Source organism: Macaca fascicularis, chromosome 15, assembly GCF_037993035.2.
Source record: "Macaca fascicularis isolate 582-1 chromosome 15, T2T-MFA8v1.1".
Lineage (NCBI taxonomy): Eukaryota > Metazoa > Chordata > Mammalia > Primates > Cercopithecidae > Macaca > Macaca fascicularis.
In genome coordinates, this window is record NC_088389.1 from 64,377,528 (window position 1) to 64,397,230 (window position 19,703).

The following is a 19,703-nucleotide window of genomic DNA, read 5'->3' on the forward strand; positions in this document are numbered from 1 at the left end:
AGGCAGAGAATAGCTTGAACCCAGGACACGGAGGTTGCGGTGAGCTGAGATCGCGCCATTGCACGCCAGACTGGGCAACAAGAGTGAAACTCCATCTTACGAAGAAAAATCTATCCTAGCTCTTACAGACCAATTGCCTTCTGTATTTGTTCTCTCTGGGACCCCGCCTGTTGGATGGTACCCAACAACATCGAAGGCAGGTCTTGCCCACTGAGCCCACTCAGACTTACAAACTAATCTCCAGAAACAACCTCACAGACACACCCAGATAATGCTTTGCCAGATTTCTAAATACTTAATCCAGTAAAACTGACACCTAAAATTAAGTCCACAATTCTGCTCATTGGCAACTTGGCACCCTGATGTGTCTCTTTAAACGATACTTAATAACAAGGTAATAGTTCTGTATAGCATGATGCAACTATCTTGTTTACAATCAAAAACGTACTAATCCCTTCCCCAGAATTTGAAATTTTATGTTGTCCAGCTTGTGATTTTAGGGATTTTGATCTTTTGGGACTTCAACATTTGGGATTATGGTGTTTGGGATTGTGTCCTTCAGAATTATGATCAACACTGGTATTAGTCATCCTAGACTTTATACGAGGCAAGACCAGGCTCCCTTTTGGTCTACATAGAAAATCTTTAAGGATGCATGATACTTATATTGGTTGATTAAACTGGAGCAGCTCTGGAACTCATGCTGCGAAATGGATATTTTTGCACTTTTGGTATTTTTTATTTCAGTAGGTTTTTAGGGAACAAGTGGTGGTTGGTTACATAAATTCTTTAGTGGTGATTTCTAAGGTTTTGGCGCACCTGTCATTTGAGCGGTGTACACCATACTCAATGTGTAGTCTTTTATCCCTCACCCCCCTCCCACCTTTTCCCTGAGTCCCCAAAGTCCATTGTGTCATTCTTATGCCTTTGCATTCTCATAGCTTAGCTCCCATTTACAAGTGAGAACATACGATGTTTGGTTTTCCATTCCTGAGTTACTTCACTTAGAATAATGATATTCTGGTTGCTGCAAATGCCATTATTTCGTTCCTTATGGCTGAGTAATATTCCCTGGTATGTATATATACCACAAATTTTTTTTTTTTTTTTTTTTTGAGACGGAATCTCCCTCTGTCACCCAGGCTGGAGTGCAGTGGCATGATCTCGGCTCACTGCAACCTCTGCCTCCCGAGTTCAAGCCATTCTCCTGCCTCAGCCTCCCATGTAGGTGGGATTACAGGCACGTGCCACCACACCCAGCTAGTTTTTGTATTTTTAGTAGAGACGGGGCTTCGCCGTGTTGGCCAGGCTGGTCTTGAGCTCCTGACCTCAGTTATACCACAATTCAATTTATCCACTCATTGATGGGCATTTGGGCTGGTTCCATTAGTTTTACAATTGCAAATTGTGCTGCTATAAACGTGCGTTTACAAGTATCTTTTTTATATAATGACTTATTTTCCTCTGGGTAGATACCTAGTATTGGGATTGCTGGAATAAATGGTAGTTCTACTTTTAGTTCTTTAAGGACTCTCCACACTGTTTTCCATAGTGGTTGTACTAGTTTACATTCCCACCAGCAGTGTAAAGTGTTCCTGATCACCACATCCACACCAACATCTTTTATTTTTTGACTTTGATTATGGCCATTCTTACAGGAGTAAGGTGTTATCACATTGTGGGTTTGATTTGCATTTCTGTGATCATTAGTGATGTTGAGCATTTTTTAATATGTTTGTTGGCCATTTTGTATCTTCTTTTGAGAATTGTCTATTCATGTCCTTAGAGCACTTTTTGATAGGATCGTTTTTTTCTTGCTGATTTGTTTGAGTTTCTTGTAGATCCTGGATATTAGTCTTTTTTGGGTGTATAGGTTGCAAAGATTTTCTCCCACTCTGTGGGTTGTCTTTTTACTCTGCTGATTGTTTCTTTTGCTGTGCAGAAGCTTTTTAATTTAATTGAGTTCCATCTATTTATCTTTGTTTTTGTTGCATTTACTTTTGGATTCTTGGGTCGTGAAGTCTTTGCTTAAGCCAATGTTTAGAAGGGTTTTTCTGATGTTCTAGAATTTTTATGGTTTCAGGTTTTAGATTTAAGTCTTTGAACCATCTGGAGTTGATTTTTTTTTTTTTTTTTGAGACGGAGTCTCCCTCCGTCACCCAGCCTAGGAGTACTCCATCTCAGCTCAGTGCAACCTCTGCCTCCCGGGCTCAAGTGATTCTCCTGCTTCAAGCCTCCCAAGTAGCTGGGATTGCAGGCATGCACCACCACGCCTCTGGCTAATTTTTGTATTTTTAGTAGAGACGGGGTTTCACCCATGTTGGCCAGGCTGGTCTCAAACTCCTGACCTCAGGTGATCCTCCCACCTCGGCCTCCCAAAGTGCTGGGATTTCAGGCATGAGCTGCTGCACCAGGCCTCGAGTTGATTTTTGTATAAGGTGAGAGATAAGGATCCAGTTTCATTCTTCTACATGTGAGTTGCCAGTTATACCTGTATAGCTGTGAACAAGGTGATAGCTCTTTTGGGGCCTCAAGTTTCTTAGTCTGATAAAATGATTGAAAAATGCTTTCTAAACTGCAGAAACCTGCATACTTAAACCAAGAGGCAAATTGTGTAGGCAGTCCATCTTTCCCCTCACATTATTCCTAGAAAGAAATTGGAATGTGATCTTACTGTAGCTGATCACTTTATAGAGGGTAAACACTGCGATTAGAGGTTGGATTTCTGACCAAGAATATGGTATCAAATAGAGGACCAGCAGTATGCCATAGAGGCAAAAACAAAGATGGAACAGTATACCTCGTATCTTAAAACATATTTACGTCTGGCCAGGCGCTGTGGCTCACACCTGTAATCCCAGCACTTTGGGAGGCCGAGGCGGGTGGACCACTAACTAGGTCAGGAGATTGAGACCATTCTGGATAACACAATGAAACCCTGTCTCCACTAAAAGTACAAAAAATTAGCCGGGTGTGGTGGTGGACACCTGTAATCCCAGCTACTCGGGAGGAGAATGGCATGAACCCGGGAGGCGAAGCTTGCAGTGAGTCTAGGCGACAGAGCAAGACTCCGTCTCAAAAAAAAAAAAAAAAAAAAAAAAAAAGCTATCTGTCTATCTATACGTATATATAGATAGATCGATCTAAGGTACTGATCCTACAAATTCCCCTGAAAGTCCAGTGGACACAGTGCCCATGAAGGATGCAGGTCTTCCATTTCAGCTGAACTGTGGCAAATGTCAAGTGCTTTGCTAACCCTTGCTTAGCCCTACAACCCACTAAGGGCTTTAAAATACTTAATATAGGATTTGGATTTTTTTTATATAAAGCTACTCAGAGAAGTATGGACTCACGTTCCCATGTAAAATGGAAATTCAGAATTGCATTGTCTTTGGAGATCATAGTAGTCGGAGAGGGAAAGTACCTTTAGTTCCACCCTTGGCCAGCAGGTGGTGAGTTTTGGACTCAGACCCTATAGACAGGTTTGGGCTAAATAAAGCTTTGTAACAGAACAGTGACACAAGGAAGCAGCATGTACCTTCTGACTGGTTGATTCTCAACCAAATATACAGACTAGAGAGAATATGATAGAGTGGAAAGAACACTCAATTGAGAATTTGGGCTTGACCTCAGAGAACCTCATGTTAAAGCCTTACTATCAGGAAACAGGAGTTGTCAACAAGGCACACAGTGTTTCAGTGGGACTGCAGGGAAGGCAGTACCATATAAAATACGGTTTCTAGGCCTTAAAGGAAGGTGGGAAACTTGACGTGGAGAAGTGGAGGAGAAGAGTTTGAGGCACAGGTCAGAAAGTACAGCACTTGCTCATAAAGCTTAAAGTTAGACTAGCAAGAGAGTCTGTGGTAAATTTGGAGAGATCAGGAACTATGTTGTGAAGACCCTCAAATGCCAGGACTGAACTTTCCTACAGGTGTGGGTCATCTGGAGGATTCAGGCAAGAAAGTGACTTAGATTTCGGTGTTAAAACAATTCAATTTCTTTCTTGTGGCAAAAAAAGTAAGTCATCCAACAGTTTCCAAGTGTACAATACAATATTATCAATCACATGCACATGGTTATGCATAGACAATTTACATTAAATAACCTTTTATTTTTATAGAAGTAGTAATGTGCATTGTAGAAATTTAGAAAAATAGGCCAGGGCATGGTGACTCACACTGGTAATCCCAGCATTTTGGGATGCCGAGGTGAGCAGATCGCTTTAGCTTAGGAGTTCGAGACCAGACTGGGCAACTTGGTGAGATCTCATCTCTACAAAAAATACAAAAATTAGCTGGGTATGGTAGTGTGTGCTGGTAGTCCTAGCTACTTGGGAGGCTGAGGTGGGAAGATCACTTGAGCTCAGGAGGTAGAGGCCACAGTGAACAGTGATCATACCACTGCACTCCAGCCTGGGTGACAGAATGAGACCCTGTCTAAGAAAGAAATTGATTATAAGCAAAATTTAAAAAATATTTCCAATATCCGCAGGTCATCACTATTTTAATAACTTCAGTGCATATGTTTCTGGATCTTTTTTGTGTATGTGTCTATACATGTGGTATTTTTAAACCAAATTGAGATCAAACTGCATTATAACTTTTTGGTTTTGGTCAGTATCTTCTTTTTTTTTTTTTTTTTTTTTTTGAGACGGAGTCTCGCTCTGTCGCCCAGGCTGGAGTCCAGTGGCGTGATCTCAGCTCACTGCAAGCTCTGCCTCCCAGGTTCACACCATTCTCCTGCCTCAGCCTCCCAAGTAGCTGGGACTACAGGCACCCGCCACCACGCCCGGCTAATTTATTTGTATTTTTAGTAGAGATGGGGTTTCACCGTGTTAGCCAAGATGGTCTCGATCTCCTGACCTTGTGATCCGCCCACTTCAGCCTCCCAAAGTGCTAGGATTACAGGCGTGAGCCACCGCCCCTGGTCTTGGTCAGTATCTTTACCTTTCCCTTTATGTAAATGTTCTTGGTTGAGCATGGTAGTGGTGGCTCATGCCTAAATCCCAGCATTTTGGGAGGTCGAGGCAGAAGGAAGTTCACTGGGCATGGTGGTACACAGCTGTAGTCCTAGCTACTCAGGAGGCTGAGGCAGGAGGATCACTGAAGCCCAGGAGTTAGAGGCTGCAGTGAATTGTGATCACACCACTGCACCCTAGCCTGGGTGACAGAGCATGACCCTTTCTCTAAAAGCAAAATTCTAGAGGTCAAGAACCAATCTAGATACCCATACCATATTCAGAGTTTCCCCCAACAGACCCAAATGTCATTCACAGCTATTTGGACCAAACCAATATCCAACTTAGGTCCACAAGTTGGTATCTGTTAGGTTCCTTTATTCAAACTTTAAAAAATTAGAGGATTTTGTTCTGTTGCTCAGGCTAGAGTGTAGTGGCTATTTACGGGTGCTATACCACTACTGATCTGTACAGGAATTTTATCTGCTCTGTTTCCTACCTGGGCCAGTTCACCCCTACTTAGGCACTAGTGGTCCCCCACTTCTGGAAGGTCACCATATTGATGCCAAACTTAGCATCAGTCGGTTTACAATCGGCATAGCACACTACATCCTAGGCTCAAGGGATTCTCCTGCCTCAGCCTCCCAAGTAGCTGGGATTTAGCGTGTACCACTACTCCTAGCCTTTTACTCAAACTTTTATGACACTTGTTGAAGAGATCGGGGCAGTTGATCTCCAGAGAATTATAGCCATGTGCAGGATGGATTAGAAGGAATAGAGCAACCAATTTACTGAGAAATAATGACTAAGACAATAGTGATGGTGGAAATGGAGAGGAGAAGATGGATTTGAAATACATTTCATAGGAATAATTGACAAGTTTTTTTTTTTTTTTGAGATGGAGTCTTGCTTTGTTGTCCAGGCTAGAGTACAGTGGCATGATCTCAGCTCACTGCATCCTCCACCTGCTGGTTCAAGTGATTCTTCTGCCTCAGCCTCCCAAGTAGCTAGGATTACAGGTGCACACCACCACCACACCTGGCTAATTTTTGTGTTTTTAATAGAGATGGGGTATCACATAGGCTGGTATCGATCTCCTGACCTCAAATGATCCTCCTGCCTCAGCCTGCCAAAGTGCTGGGATTACAGGCATGAACCACTGAGCCTGGCTGACAAGATTTGATGATGGATTAGATCAGGGAGGAAGGAGGAGTCAAAGCTTAAATATTTAGATGGATGTCATGCCTTTTGATAGGAATGGGCATGTTGGAGGAAAAGGTTAAAGGGAAAATATGTTTTTGGACAAGTCAAATATGATTTGATGTCTGGTATGCTGTTGGATATGGGGACCTGAAGCCTAGAGATGCTTAGAAATGACTCATGTTTTTACAGTACACCATATTTAATGGAATGGGCTCAAGACATTCTATTTTTTAAAAATGGTATTGGTAAATTGGATATGATTTGGGGGAAGGTTAGATTATCACTTCATACCGTAAAAATCAGTAATCTAAAACATAAATATGCAAAATTATCAAAGTGCCAGGAGAAAATGTTTTAGAAGTCATGAAGTAAAATGTTGGTAGATTTAACTACATAAAAAAAATTAACTTTGATACAGTAGAAGTCACCATAAAATTAGACAGTAAGCTACAGATTGGAAGAAAATATTTGGAACATACATAACAGATTGGGTTAGTATCTCTGTAGGCAGGATCATGGCCCTCAAGATGCCCACATCGTAATCCTTGGAACCTATGTATATATTATTTCACATGGAAAGAGGGCATTAAGGTTCCAGATGGAATTAAGGTTGCTAATCAACTGACTTTATTCATTTATTTATTTAGAGACAGGGTCTTGGCTGTGTCGTCAAGGCTGGAGTGCAGTGGCATGATCTTGGCAACCTCCGCCTCCTGAGTTCAAGCGATTCTCCTGCCTAAGCCCCCGGAGTAGCTGGGATTACAGGCACACACACTATGCCCGGCTAATTTTTATGTTTTTAGTAGAGATGGGGTTTTGCCATGTTGGCCAGACTGGTCTTGAACTCCTGGCCGCAAATGATCCACCTGCCGTGGCCTCCTGAAGTGCTGGGACTGTTACAGGCATGAGCCACTGCTGCGCCTGGCCATCAACTGACTTTAAATTGGAAGTGTCCTGGAGTATTCAGCTTTGCCTAGTGTAATCATAAGGGTTCTTAAAAGTGGAAGAGGTAAGGTTGGGCGTGGTGGCTCACGCCTGTAATCCCAGCACTTTGGGAGGCCAGGGTGGGTGGATCACCTGAGGTCAGGAGTTCGAGACTAGCCTGACCAAAATGGAGAAACCCCCATCTCTACTAAAAATACAAAATTAGCCAGGTGTGGTGGTGCATCCCTGTAATCCCAGCTACTCGGGAGGCTGAAGCAGGAGAATCACTTGAACACAGGAGGCAGAGGTTGCAGTGAGCCGAGATTGTGCCATTGCACTGCAGCTTGGGTGATAAGAGTGAAACTCTGTCTCAAAAAAAAAAAAGGTGGAAGAGGGAGGCAGAAGAGGTCAGAGTGATATACTGTGAGAATAACTTGACTTGCCTTTGCTAGCTTTAAAGATAGAAGAAGGGGATCAGTAACCAAGGAACGTGGGCAGCCTCTAGAAACTGGGAAAGGCAAGGAGTGAATCCTACCCAGAGCCTAGAGAAAAGGATGCAGCCCGGCCAACCCCTTGATTTTAGCCCTGTGAGGAATGTGTCAGACTTTTTTTTTGCCGAGAGGAGACAGGGTCTGTTGCCCAGGCTGGAATGTAGTGGTGCAGTGGCTCACTGTAGCCTTGACTTCTCTGGTTCAGATGATCTTCCCACTTCACCTTGCCGAGTAGCTGGGACTATAGGCGTGCACCGCCATGCCCAGCTGATTTTTTTTTTCTTCTTTTGTAGAGACAGTGGTTTGCCATGTTGCCCAGGCTGGTCTTAAACTTCTGGGCTCAAGCTATCAGCCCATCTCGGCTTCCCAAAGCGTTGGGATTACAGATGTGAGCCACTGCACCCAGGCTCTGTGTCAGACTTCTGACAAAATAAATTTGTTTTGTGGTAATTTGTTATAGCAGCCGTAGAAAAGTGTAATACGTTGACTAATACAATATCCAACAAATAGTGCGTTAGAAAATGGTTAGAGGATATGACCAGGTGATTATAGAAATCCAGATGGTTACTAGACATATTAAAAGGCACTTGTTTTCATGGCCTTGGAGATGGATGAGCTGATCCAGGGAGAGAAAAGAGCAGAGGGCTGAGAAGAAATGGTCAGAAAGATACGTGGAAAACTTATGGGTCAAGTGGATGAAGAAGAGAATACCCAGGACCAAGCACAGTTGCCTAGACTCAGGCTACCTGTGCTCATGTGAATGGATGTAGTTTTTTGTCCACATGCTGTGAAGTCGTTCCCTCTCAAGGGCGGCTCTGGTTTATGCTGACCTGGCCTTGTAGCCTCACCCCGTAGAGTAGGGATGTGTGGACTCCAGATGTGATCATCTGTGAAGATCCATAAAAGAGAGTTAAGCCTGCAGAATCCTGAGTGCTATACTTCTGGGACTTGAACCTGAGGGGATATGGCTGCAGCAGAATTGGGAAGTGACATTTTCAGTACCCTGGATTCCAAAGAAGACATGAATGGGATTTGTCTAATTCAGCTAGTTTATTAGAATTTCCATTTCTTGTCTCCACATCCCCACCATCCCCCTGGTTTGGCTTCAGGTCTTGGCATACCAAGTGCCAGTATTACCAGCCTTTTCTCTACTGACTAGATTTGGTGGGTAGGGGTCGATGGTTACCCAGGCATTTGGCTAACACCTTTTGGAAACCCCTGGCAAGGGAAGCCTTGAGGGTAGGGGAGGAGAGATGCTTCTCCATGTGGGCCCAAGGACAGTGCTTACAGTGGTGAGGAGTCAGGATGTCACTTGCTCTCAGACCTGCCTCTGGCTGATCCTGGGGACCCGAAGCTTTGGGGAGAAGCAGCTGGGGAAAAGCAGTGTGTTGAGAGCTCTGGCCCCTGTGTTGATACCTTTGAGGAAATGTGCTTACAGGGGCCTCTACTAGGCTTCTGGCCTGGGCGGGGTGGTTCTTCCCTGTGACTGTGGATAACCCCAACCTTGCAGTCCCTCCTCTATGGTCTCCTGCTTTGGGTTTTCTAGGGTGCTCTCCTTTTTTGGCTGAGGATAAGGCTGAAGCCTTGTCCTTTCTCTTGTCTGAGACCAGAACCTTAGAGTTTGAGGGTTCTCCTGGGCCCGGAGATGGATAGTTCACACCAGCCTCCATGTGTACAAATGACCCTTGGAATGGGACCTGGCTCACCATCTTCCCCTTCATTTTCTCCCCTCTTTGAGATCCTTGTTCTGCCCTGCCAGACTCCTGTGACTGAATCTGGGAAGAGGATTGGGAGTGATGACAGTGGGAGGACTGGACAGGCTGAGGTACTGTGCCCTGAACTTTTTGAGGATGACAACTTGAAGAGTGGGGGCATGGATTAGGGGGATAAATCTGCTGTGGTGGGCGGGAAGGGAGTCCCCAGGAGTCCGGAATTGTGGAGCTCAGAATAGGGGAGCTGCAAAATGATTGACTTGGTCCAAGGGCTCTGGAGGCAGAGCTCTGCTGCAGTTTCTTCAGCCTGAGTTTCAACTCTCTACTCCACTGCCAGGCATGGATCCTAGGATGGGTGAGCACCTCTGGGACAGTCCCTCTCTGGGAGTGTGGGACCTCTGCCTTAACCCCTGGGCACGTCTGTCCCTTGGGTAGACCAGGATGAGTGCGCTCAATCTTCACAGCTTCAGCTAGGGTGGGAGGCCAGGGCACTGGGTGTAGGGGATCCACTGCCAGAGGGCTGGGACCTTGGGGAACTTCTCTTTGTTGCACATTTCTCCACACAAATTCAAGGTCAATGTGTGGCTCTGGTAGAGGAGTACAGAGTGACCTGGGGGCTGGGAGCTCAGTGGCCCAGTGGTTCGTTCTTTGCTCCACTGCTTCCCCATCAGGCTTACAGTTGCTTTGGTCTGCAATAGGCTCACTTATGTGGGACTTTGAAACAGAGTTTGAGGATGGATTGGAGCCCCCACCTGGGAACACAGGAACACAGTTTTCTTTTTGCTCCATTTCCCCTACAGTAGACTGAGAATCAGACAAGACTCCCAGAGGGCTGACTCCATGCAGGTCTTGGGGTGAGTTACAAACTGGGTGCTTAGAGGCCCAGGAGTTCTTTCTCTTTCGTATGTTTCCATATCTAGCTTCAGAATCAGACAGGACCCCCATGGATCTAACTCTGAGTGGCTCCAGTGCAAGAGCTGGGAGTGGGCTGAGGGCCAGAGATGGAGACCTAGAAACCCAGGAATTCCTGGAATGCTCAGTGTCTTTCCACGTAGCTTCTGACGTAGTGAGGCCTTCCCCAGGAATGACTCTGTGTGGCTCCATAAGGGACGTTGGAGATGCGCTATGAACAGGGTCTGGGGAATCAGATGCCCAGAGGTTCTCTTTCTGCCCCATGGTCTCCCACAAAGTTTTGGATTCAGACAGGACTCCCTGGAGGCCCATTACTAGAGACTCCAGGAGAGGGACTGAGCGAAGGCCGGGAGGTGAAACTGGGTCTGCAGGGACCCAAGTATTTTCTCTACTCTGCATGCCCTTCCATGGTGTCTCAGATCTTGGTGGGACACATTCAGGGCTGGTTCCAGAGAGCCCTGGATTGAGGTCCAAGGCTGGAGACTCAAAAGCCCAGAGGTTTCCTGAGTTTTCTGTGCATTCCCACTGGGGCTTATATCTGGATGGATTTTCCAGGGAACTCTCTCCCTGGAGTTCTGGCAGGGAGTCCAGGGAAGGGCAAGGGACTGGCAGTGAAGACTCAGAGGCCTGAGGTTTCTCTTTGTATCCCATGGTTCCCAAGAAGTCCTTAGATGTAGTAAGTCCTCCTTCAGGGCTAACTTCTTTGGGTTCTGACAGAGAAGCTGGGAATTGGCAGGGGGGTGGCATCGGAGGCTCAAAAGCTTGGGGCATCTTTTTGTGTCTTGTGGTTTCCAACTGAGTCTCATATCCAGGGAGAACTTCCAGGGGACTGGTTCCAGGGGACTGTGTGGGTGCCTCAGCGCCAGATAAAACTCCCTTGTGGTCTACAGGGAAGGACCTCAGATGGAGGGGTAGTGATGAGACAGAAGGAGAAGATGGAGGTGGAAGCAGCTGAGGATCGGGGGCCATCCCTTCTAGATCTTCCATAGTATGGGCCTCATGGGTAGAAAACTGGGCTGAGGAGTGATACTGGGGAAGCAACAGGTTGGACCTAGGTAGGAAGGCAAGCTTGTTGAAGAAGACAGAAGAACAAACAGACAACTTCAGAGGAGAGGGGCCACCTGAGCTCAGGAAGATGGCCTCCAAGGACTCGCTATGCAGAGAGGGGAGACCCCAGAAGAGCTGGCTTTTTCTCTGCTGCCGGTGGTTGCCTGATGCTATCTTGTGCCTCACAGGAAAGCTGGTCAGAATCTGGAAGATGGGGAAGGATCTTGAAGGGCTCACGGGCTGCGTGACTGTTTGCTCTGGTATCCCTGTGGCCTTGAGGAGGCCCTCAGAACCACAGGATGGCTGGGGTGGGGCTGGAGTGGCTTGCTCTCCAGTGGGAGCTTCTTTGGTAGGAGAACATGGCTTCAGTGGATCCAGAGATGCCTCGTCTTCCACCTCTTCCTCCTCCTCTTCCCCTTCTTCCTCCACTTCTGATTTCTGCTTGCACAGGCGATCAAGGAAGGCCACATGGTGCAGAAGTGGTAGGTCCTGGGAAGTAGAGAAAGATACTCTCAGGCATGAAGCCTATTTGGATACACAGGGTTTGTTACGAGGCACTCAGTCTACTCCATATCCAGAGTGGACAGTTACTCACCAATCCCACATGTGTGGTCAGTCACCTACACAGCTGCTCATCTAGTATTAATGGTCATTACCCAGTCCTCATTTGGATCAGTATTCCCTCACATAGCTGTACATCTAGAGTCCATGGTCACTCACCTGGCTTCAAATCTAATGTCAGTGGTTATTCACCCAGCCTCACATCTAGGGCTTATAGTCACTCACCTGGGCCCACATTCATACCAATGACCTCACATGTGGTGTCAGCAGTCATTCATCCAGCTGTACAGTCACAGGTCACCCACCTTGCCTTGCACCATATTCCCAGAGCACCAGGGATGAAGCTGTCGCAACCTCCCAAGCTGCCACCATCTCCGAATCTGCCAAACCATGAATAAGAATAGTGTCACCAGATTTCCTGGACTCTGGAAGCAGCTGCTGCCGCAGTGTCTGCAGGCTAGGGTATGGGTCAGTTGGCCCCAGAGAAGCCCCATATCCCCCTTAGCCCTGAGCAGGTCCTCCAGCAGCCATTCCATTTCCCTTAGCCTTGTGGCAGTTTACCCTGAGGTCATCACTGCATCACAGAACAAAGAACTCCCATCCCCCACAGAGGCCTGGGCTTAACAGCCTTCTTCCTGAATTTAGAACGAAAAAAATTTCCTCCATCAGGCAATTCCTGCCTCACTCAGTGAAATGTGGGTGATCCCCTTTTGATTGCCCAGTTCAGAATTATGCTTCAGGCATTGTGGTTAAGTACATGGATTCTAGCACCTAACTGCCTTATTCAAATCATAGCTCTGTCATTTCCTACCTGTGAAAACTCAAAACTACTTAATCTTTTCAGTGCCTCATTTTTCTTATCTGTATAGCTAGATAAGAAAAATGAGGCACTGAAAAGATTAAGTAGTTTGATAAGATATCATTATCTTTATTTTATAGATATTTATTATTACCGTTATTTTGAGACAGCATCTCCCTGTGTCACCCAGACTGGAGTGCAGTGGTGTGATCACAACTCACTGCAGCCTCAACCTCCTGGGCTCAAGTGCTCCTCCTGCCTCAGCCTCCTGAGTAGCTGGGACCACAGGCATGTGCCACCATGCCCAGCTAATTTTTATATTTTTTATTTTTGTAGAGACAGGATCTCTCCATATTGCCCAGGCTGGTCTCTACTCCTGAGCTCTAGGGATCCTCCTGCCTTGGCCTCCCAAAGTGGTGGGATTATAGGCGTGAGCCATCTTGCCTGGCATGTTATTTTTAGAGGCAGGGTCTCACTGTATTGCCCCAGCTGGTCTTGACCTCCTGAGTTCAAGAGAGCCTCCTATCTCAGCCTCCAAGAAGCTGGGATTACACGCATGGGCCACTGTACCCAGCACAATAATATTATTACTTACTACATAGGGTTGTTTTGAGGATGGAAAAAGTAAAGTAATGGTTCCTTTTCAAAGACTTTCCTCTCCGTCTAATTAGGAATAAATAGTAACTTCTCTTAGAAGCAAAATTTATTCAAATACTTGTGCTAACATTCTTGAATATCTGCTAGCCATAATAAAGAAATCAATGTAGTTTCCACAATTTAGCCTAAATATTTGCCCTGGCATGCAAGCATTAGGTCAGAGCCTGTTCCTCTTCTGTATTTGAAGGTGTTTTTACCTTTCTCAGCATTCCACAAGTTAACTTCTTCCTTCCTTTGTTCTCCTCTGCCTTTGCCTCTTTTTAAAAAGTTCTAAGTTGCTAGCCAGTCAGGACAAATACAGAATGTGAGGTCCCGTTCCAGCCAATGGAAACCGGACACAGCAGTAGGGTGGATGCATCAGGCTGTAAATGACCCTGCCTCCTTTGTTCGGTATACTCTTCGTGGCAAAACTGCTGGCGAGTGTACCCTTTCTGCAGAAAGTAAAAATGACCTTGCTGAGGAAATTTAATTTATATTCAAGTGCTATTTCTTTATGGCACCGGGGAACAAACATTTCTAACAAGGATTAAATGAATAAATGTGAATGCTTAGAATAATGCCTGGTACATAATGTATGCTGTATTAAATTTCTATTTAAAGTTTCTGATTATAAGCTTCATTCTGTCTTTAATGGTTGGAATCTATCCCCTCTTTTTTATGCTTGTGTCAGCTGTGAACTGTGAAGCATTCATGTTAAGGATGACAAATAAATGTGCTTTGCCTTTCTTATTTCCTCCATTTTCCCCTAAAACCACCACTTTGTTCCATATCGGCCCTTCTTTTCAGGGCCACACTTCAATCCCTGTCCTCATTAAAAGCTGATTTGTTCTGGTGGAAAGTGTGCTGAGCTGAAAGTGAGGAGACTTGGGTTCTCTAGCTCCGTCACTGATCCACCACATGATCTTGAGAAACCAAGAGAGGTTTCTCCTTTGGTACCATGAGTTTGACTAGACTGATTCATTCATTCATGCAGCATTTGTTGAATGCCTATTATGGACCAGGTATTGTGCTCAGACTTGAAACTGCAGAAGTAAGATAGAGTCTCTGCACTAAACTAGGTCCCTTTTCATTGGGGGATCAGTGAAGCAATAGATAATGAAAATAGAGATATGCACAGAGTATTATGGGGCCAGAGAACAGATACCCACCAGTCCGAAGAAGGAGGTTGATGTTGAGGGTGCTTCCCAGAGGAGATGATTCATGCTTGATTTGAGGAACCAAGAAAGTGAGGATGTAGTGTAGGGAGTGAGAGGACAATCAGGCAGTAGGAACAGCCTATGTAAATGTGCTAGGGCAGAGAAACTATGACCCATTCTGGAAATTGAAGGTATTGCAGTGTGGCTGTAGTTTTGTTTGGGGGTTGGGGAAACGGTAGGAGATGAACCTAGAAAGACAAGATCACAAAGCCCCTGAACACCAGGCTAAGAAGTTGGAACTCTGTCACTTTTCAATGTGAAACCACTGAAAAGTTTTAAACAGGGAAGTGAGAAGATGAAGTTTGTGTCTTGGAAATAACATTCTAGTGAGGGTAAAGACACGAAAGGCAAGAGGTTAGGTGAGTCTTGCTTTAGTTAAAGAAAAACTAAAGTGAGGCTGGAACCATGGCAGTGATGGTGGGCATGGGGAATATGGATTCAAGTAGAATTCCAGAGATAAAATTGATTAGACTTGTTTACCAATAGGATGAGTTGGGGGAGAGAGTAAATTGAGGGTGACTCCAAGATTTCTGACTTGGGAAACTGGATGTTTGTTGGTGCATTTTCACTGAGATAAGAAACAAAGACCTGGGAACCAAGTTAGGGTGGTTGGGGGGTGGTGATGGGTTCCATTTTAGATATTTGAATTTGAGGTTCTGATGTCACCTCAAGGTAAAGCTAGGCAAGGGACAGATACATGGATCTGAAGCTTGGGAGAACAGTCTATGGGGAGGGGTGGCTGTAGATTTGACAACTAGCAGCATATATGTAGCAGCTGAAACCATTGAAGGGCATCAAGATGAGCTACTTATGTGTAACATTTGGCCCAGACAGTGCTTTTTAACTGTGACCAACGGTGTTTTTTTAGAAAAACCTGAATGAGTAGCCACTATTGTAAATCAGTAGATTGTATATAATATTATTTCCAACTTAAAATCTGGCAACACTGGACTTACGTTCCCACAAAGTAAAGGCTATTTGGAGCTAAGTAGCAATTGCTCCCTTTGGAATGAACTTGTGCTCTCCAGTTCACTGCAGTTCTCACCCTGTTCTTAGAGTAAATGCCAAGACTGGGTATGGTGACTACTCACACCTGTAATCCCAGCACTTTGGAAGGCCAAGGCAAGAGGATTGCCTGAGACCAGGAGTTCAAGGCTACAGTGAGCTATGATCATGCCACTGCACTCCAGTCAGGGCAACAGAGTGAGATCATGTCTCAAAAAAAAAAAAAAAGTTTAATGCCAAGACTAAGGGCTAGTTACTGTTGATCATTGTGCCTATGATTTTGTTTTCTTCCACTTGTCTATTTTTACTAATTTATATTATCTGTGTGGTATTTGAATTTGCAACCACTAGATGAAGAAGGTAAATTGAGTCCTGATGGAAGACAGAGAAGGTAATACTCAACTTATTCTGTGCTTGTTAATTTACATTATGGCAAGATAATTTACCAGTTTCTGTCTCCTACTCCTTGCCAGATGGGATGACTAGTAGGATAAAAAGATAACTTTGCTCACTTTTCTTCCAGGAATACTGGATTTCTTGTCTCATATGATTGTTTTTTTGGGACGGGGTCTCACTGTCACCCAGGCTGGAATGCGGTGGCGTGATCTCAGCTCACTGCACCCTTGATCTTCCAGGCTCAAGTGATCCTCCCATCTCAGCCTCGAGTAGCTAGGACTACAGGCACACATACCACCACACCTGGCTAATGTTTGTATTTTTTTGTAGATAGTGTTTTGCATTGTTGCCCAGGCTGGTCTCGAACTCCTGGGCTTAAGTGATCCACCTGCCTGGGCCTCCCAGTGTTGGGATTACAAGCATGAGCCACCACACCTGTCCTGTCTCATGGGATTGTTGGTGGATTTTGTGTTTCCAAACCAAAAAAAAAAAAACGCCCTAGCTAAACTAAATTCCCCTTCACACAGAATCTGGATAAAGTTGTATAACAGTGGAGCAATCTGAGCTCACTGCAAACTTTGCCTACCGGGTTCAAGTGATTCTTCTGCTTCAGCCTCCCAAGTATCTGGGATTACAGGTGCCTGCCAACATGCCTGGCTAATTTTTGTATATTTATTAGAGATAGCATTTCACCATGTTGTCCAAGCTGGTCTTGAACTCCTGACCTCAAGTGATCTGCCCACCTCAGCCTCCCAAAATGCTGGGATTACAGGCGTGAGGACACCACGCCTGGCCATGACTTCTGATAGGGAGTGCTGATTTAATGGCTTTGGGACTAAGCATCTAGCACTTTGTCTTGGGAACTACAGAGATCTAGTGTGCATACTTGGCAGAGATGCTATGGATCTGCCTGCCTTTGAATGGACCATCGTATGGATTTAGACAATGGTCATCCCAGGAACGACCATGACAGACTGAAGACCAGAGGCTCTTTTTTTTTTTTCCTTCCCTCTCTCCCTCCCTCCTTCCTTCTCTCTTTCTTTCTTTTCTTTTCTTTTCTTTTCTTTTCTTTTTTTTAAAGATGCAGTCTCTCTGTGTTGCCCAGGCTGGTCTCCAACTCCTGGGCTCAAGTGATCCTCCCTCCTCAGCTTCCCAAAGTTCAGGGATTACAGGCCTGAGCCACTACACCTGGCCCAGAGGCTGTTTTCTAAGTGTTTTTTTTTTTTTTTTTTTTTTTTTTGTCAGTGTACAACATGCTAAAGAGGGAAATGGGGCCCAATAAATGGTTGATACTGGTTGTCTTTACACCCTAGTAAATGGGGTTGTGAGCCAGATCTAATTTAATTTAGAAAAAATAAATAATGCAATTTTTTTTGCTCCTCGGTGATGTGGAACACATTTATACTCTAACATTTACTATCTGATTTAACCTTTTTTTCTTTTTCTTTTTTTTTTTTTTTTGGCTTAAACAACAAGCACTTATTTCTCATAATTCTGGAGGCTGGGAAGTCCAAGATCAAGGCCCCCTCAACTTCTTTTCCCCTCCACCCCCAGCAGCCAGCAGGTCTCAGAGTAACCAGAAGACGTCAGATGGTAACTTTTCATCATCAAAAACCATCGCATCCGTTCTACTTCTGTCCTGCTACTGTGGCTGGTGCCCCTCTGGAGACCTCCCTTGACTCTCCCAAGCCGCAATGAGTGCCCTTATCATTGCTTCCCCAACCCCCCCACACAGCGCTTTCCACAGTAGGTTGTAACTTGTGGCTTAAATATGTCTTTTCAGACGGAAGGAACCTGGTACCCAGTTCACTGCCCCAACGTCAGTAACTTGCGCTTAGTTTCTGGTTAGGACTCAGCACCCTCTGGGTGAATGAACAAACTATGAGCGTGGTTTCTGGGAGAGGCCCCGCCCAGTCTGCCCAGGCACGGAGCCTATCTTGGGACAGGGCCGCCAGTGGGCGCTCTCAGGCTCCCTAACAGCGGCCTCCCCTGGTATCTCCTCAGGAGGCTGAAGGTGCCTTCGCTTCCTTGATATGAAAGCTGGGCATTTAAGCTCACAACTGAGATTCGGGCGGAGCGCCCAAGAGGCCTTTCCGCTGCAGGACCCGCCCCCACCTCCCTGGCCCTCGGGCTTCTGGTACCCGCGCCGGATCTCCAGCGTCCTGGTGCGCAGCCACAGCCTCCGTCGGAACCCGCGCCGGATCTCCCGCGTCCGATGCGCAGCCACAGCCTCCATCGGAACTCGCGGTTTCTTCCTCTCCACCGCCCCCTCTGCCTTTCCCTTCTCCTGCTACTCCTCTCTCCTGTTCCGCCCTCTCCGTAGGGATGTAGTGTTAAGGGCCCGGCCAACAACCCAGCTCCAGTTGCCACCTGGGCTTGGACCGGTCTCATAGAGTGTCTGAGAGGCCCAGCGTTCTGGCGGTGGCAGGACTGGTCAGGACAGTGAGATCTCACGGAGCCGTCCCTCCGTGAGGGGTCAGTTTCTTAAACTCTGCTTGTGGGGCCGACGTCCACTGGAGGGATAATGCCCACGGTCCTGGGGGAATTGTTTCCTAGGGGATGAGGGAATTGTGAGGCCGCAGTGCCCCTGGTGGTCCGGTGGGAATGGGGAGTAGGAGCCCCAAAAAGGCCCATGGGGCAGAGTGTCCGCGGCCAGAGGTGAAATGGAGTCCCGAGGGGCAGAAGCTGAACCTGCCCTGCCGGCCCAGGATGGCATCTCGGAGGCCGAGCCATGGTGAGGCCTCTGGCAGACAGGAGAGACTTCAGGCTTCTAGAAGGGAGGAGCCTCTACAGCAGCTGCCTTCACATCTAGGTATTGGCACATGACTGCGTTTTGTGAGGGGCTCCTGTGTGTCAGGTCCTGTGTTTGATAGGAGCTCTAGCTATGTCCCGCTAGAGGTGTGGTAGGAAATGTTGTTTCTTTTAAAATTTTCTCCATTATGATAACATTATATACTGAATTTGGAAGATGTGAGAAGGTAGAAGGAAGAATTTCATCAATCTCAAGTTTCTATATTTGTCGTTTGTCGTTTCTATAGCAATTTGATGTATTTATTTCCAGACTTTGTTACTCTCTCTCTTTTTTTTTTTTTTTAAGATGGAGTCTCCCTCTATTGCCCAGGATGGAGAACAATGGCGCAGTCTCGACTCACTGCAACCTCCGCCTCCCGGGTTCAAGTGATTCTCCTGCTGCAGCCTCCCTAATAGCTGGGCGCGCCACCATGCCCAGCTAGTTTTTTTGTATTTTTAGTAGAGATGGGTTTCACCATATTGGCCAGGCTGGTCTCAAACTCCTGACCTTATGATTTGCCAGCCTCAGCCTCCCAAAGTGTTGGAATTACAGACGTGAGCTTCTGCGCCCGGACTTTGTTACTCTTATTTTTATATTGTTTAAATCCTATGTAGTGTTTATTTATTTTATTTTATTTTATTTTATTTTTGAGACAGAGTCTTGCTCTATCGCCCAGGCTGGAGTGCAGTGACTCGATCTTGGCTCACTGCAACCTCCCTCTCCAGGGTTCGAGCAATTCTCCTGCATCAGCCTCCCAAGTAGGTGGGATTACAGGTGTCCCCCACCGCGCCTGGCTACATTTTTTTTTTTTTTTGAGATGGGAGTCTCGCTCTGTCACCCAGGCTGGAGTGCAGTAGCACGATCTTGGCTCACTGCAACCTCTGCCTCCCTGGTTCAAGCGATTCTCCTGCCTCAGCCTCCTGAGTAGCTGGGATTACAGGTGCACATCACCACGCCAGGCTAATTTTTGTAGTTTTAGTAGAGACGTGGTTTCATCATGTTGGCCAGTCTGGTCTTGAACTCCTGACCTCGTGATCTGCCCACCTTGGCCT

General features: G+C 46.0%; 1 protein-coding gene across 1 annotated transcript; it reads right to left on the reverse strand.

Annotated features, from left to right (window-relative positions):
* Positions 1-8,605: 8,605 nt before the first annotated feature.
* On the reverse strand, positions 8,606-12,409 carry SPATA31G1 (SPATA31 subfamily G member 1). The gene is made up of 2 exons (XM_015437040.4): positions 12,113-12,409; positions 8,606-11,735 (listed from the first exon to the last, which is right to left on the reverse strand). Exons 1-2 carry the CDS (start codon positions 12,341-12,343, stop codon positions 8,724-8,726), a joined length of 3,243 nt encoding a protein of 1,080 aa, XP_015292526.3. The 5' UTR covers positions 12,344-12,409; the 3' UTR covers positions 8,606-8,723.
* Positions 12,410-19,703: the final 7,294 nt, after the last annotated feature.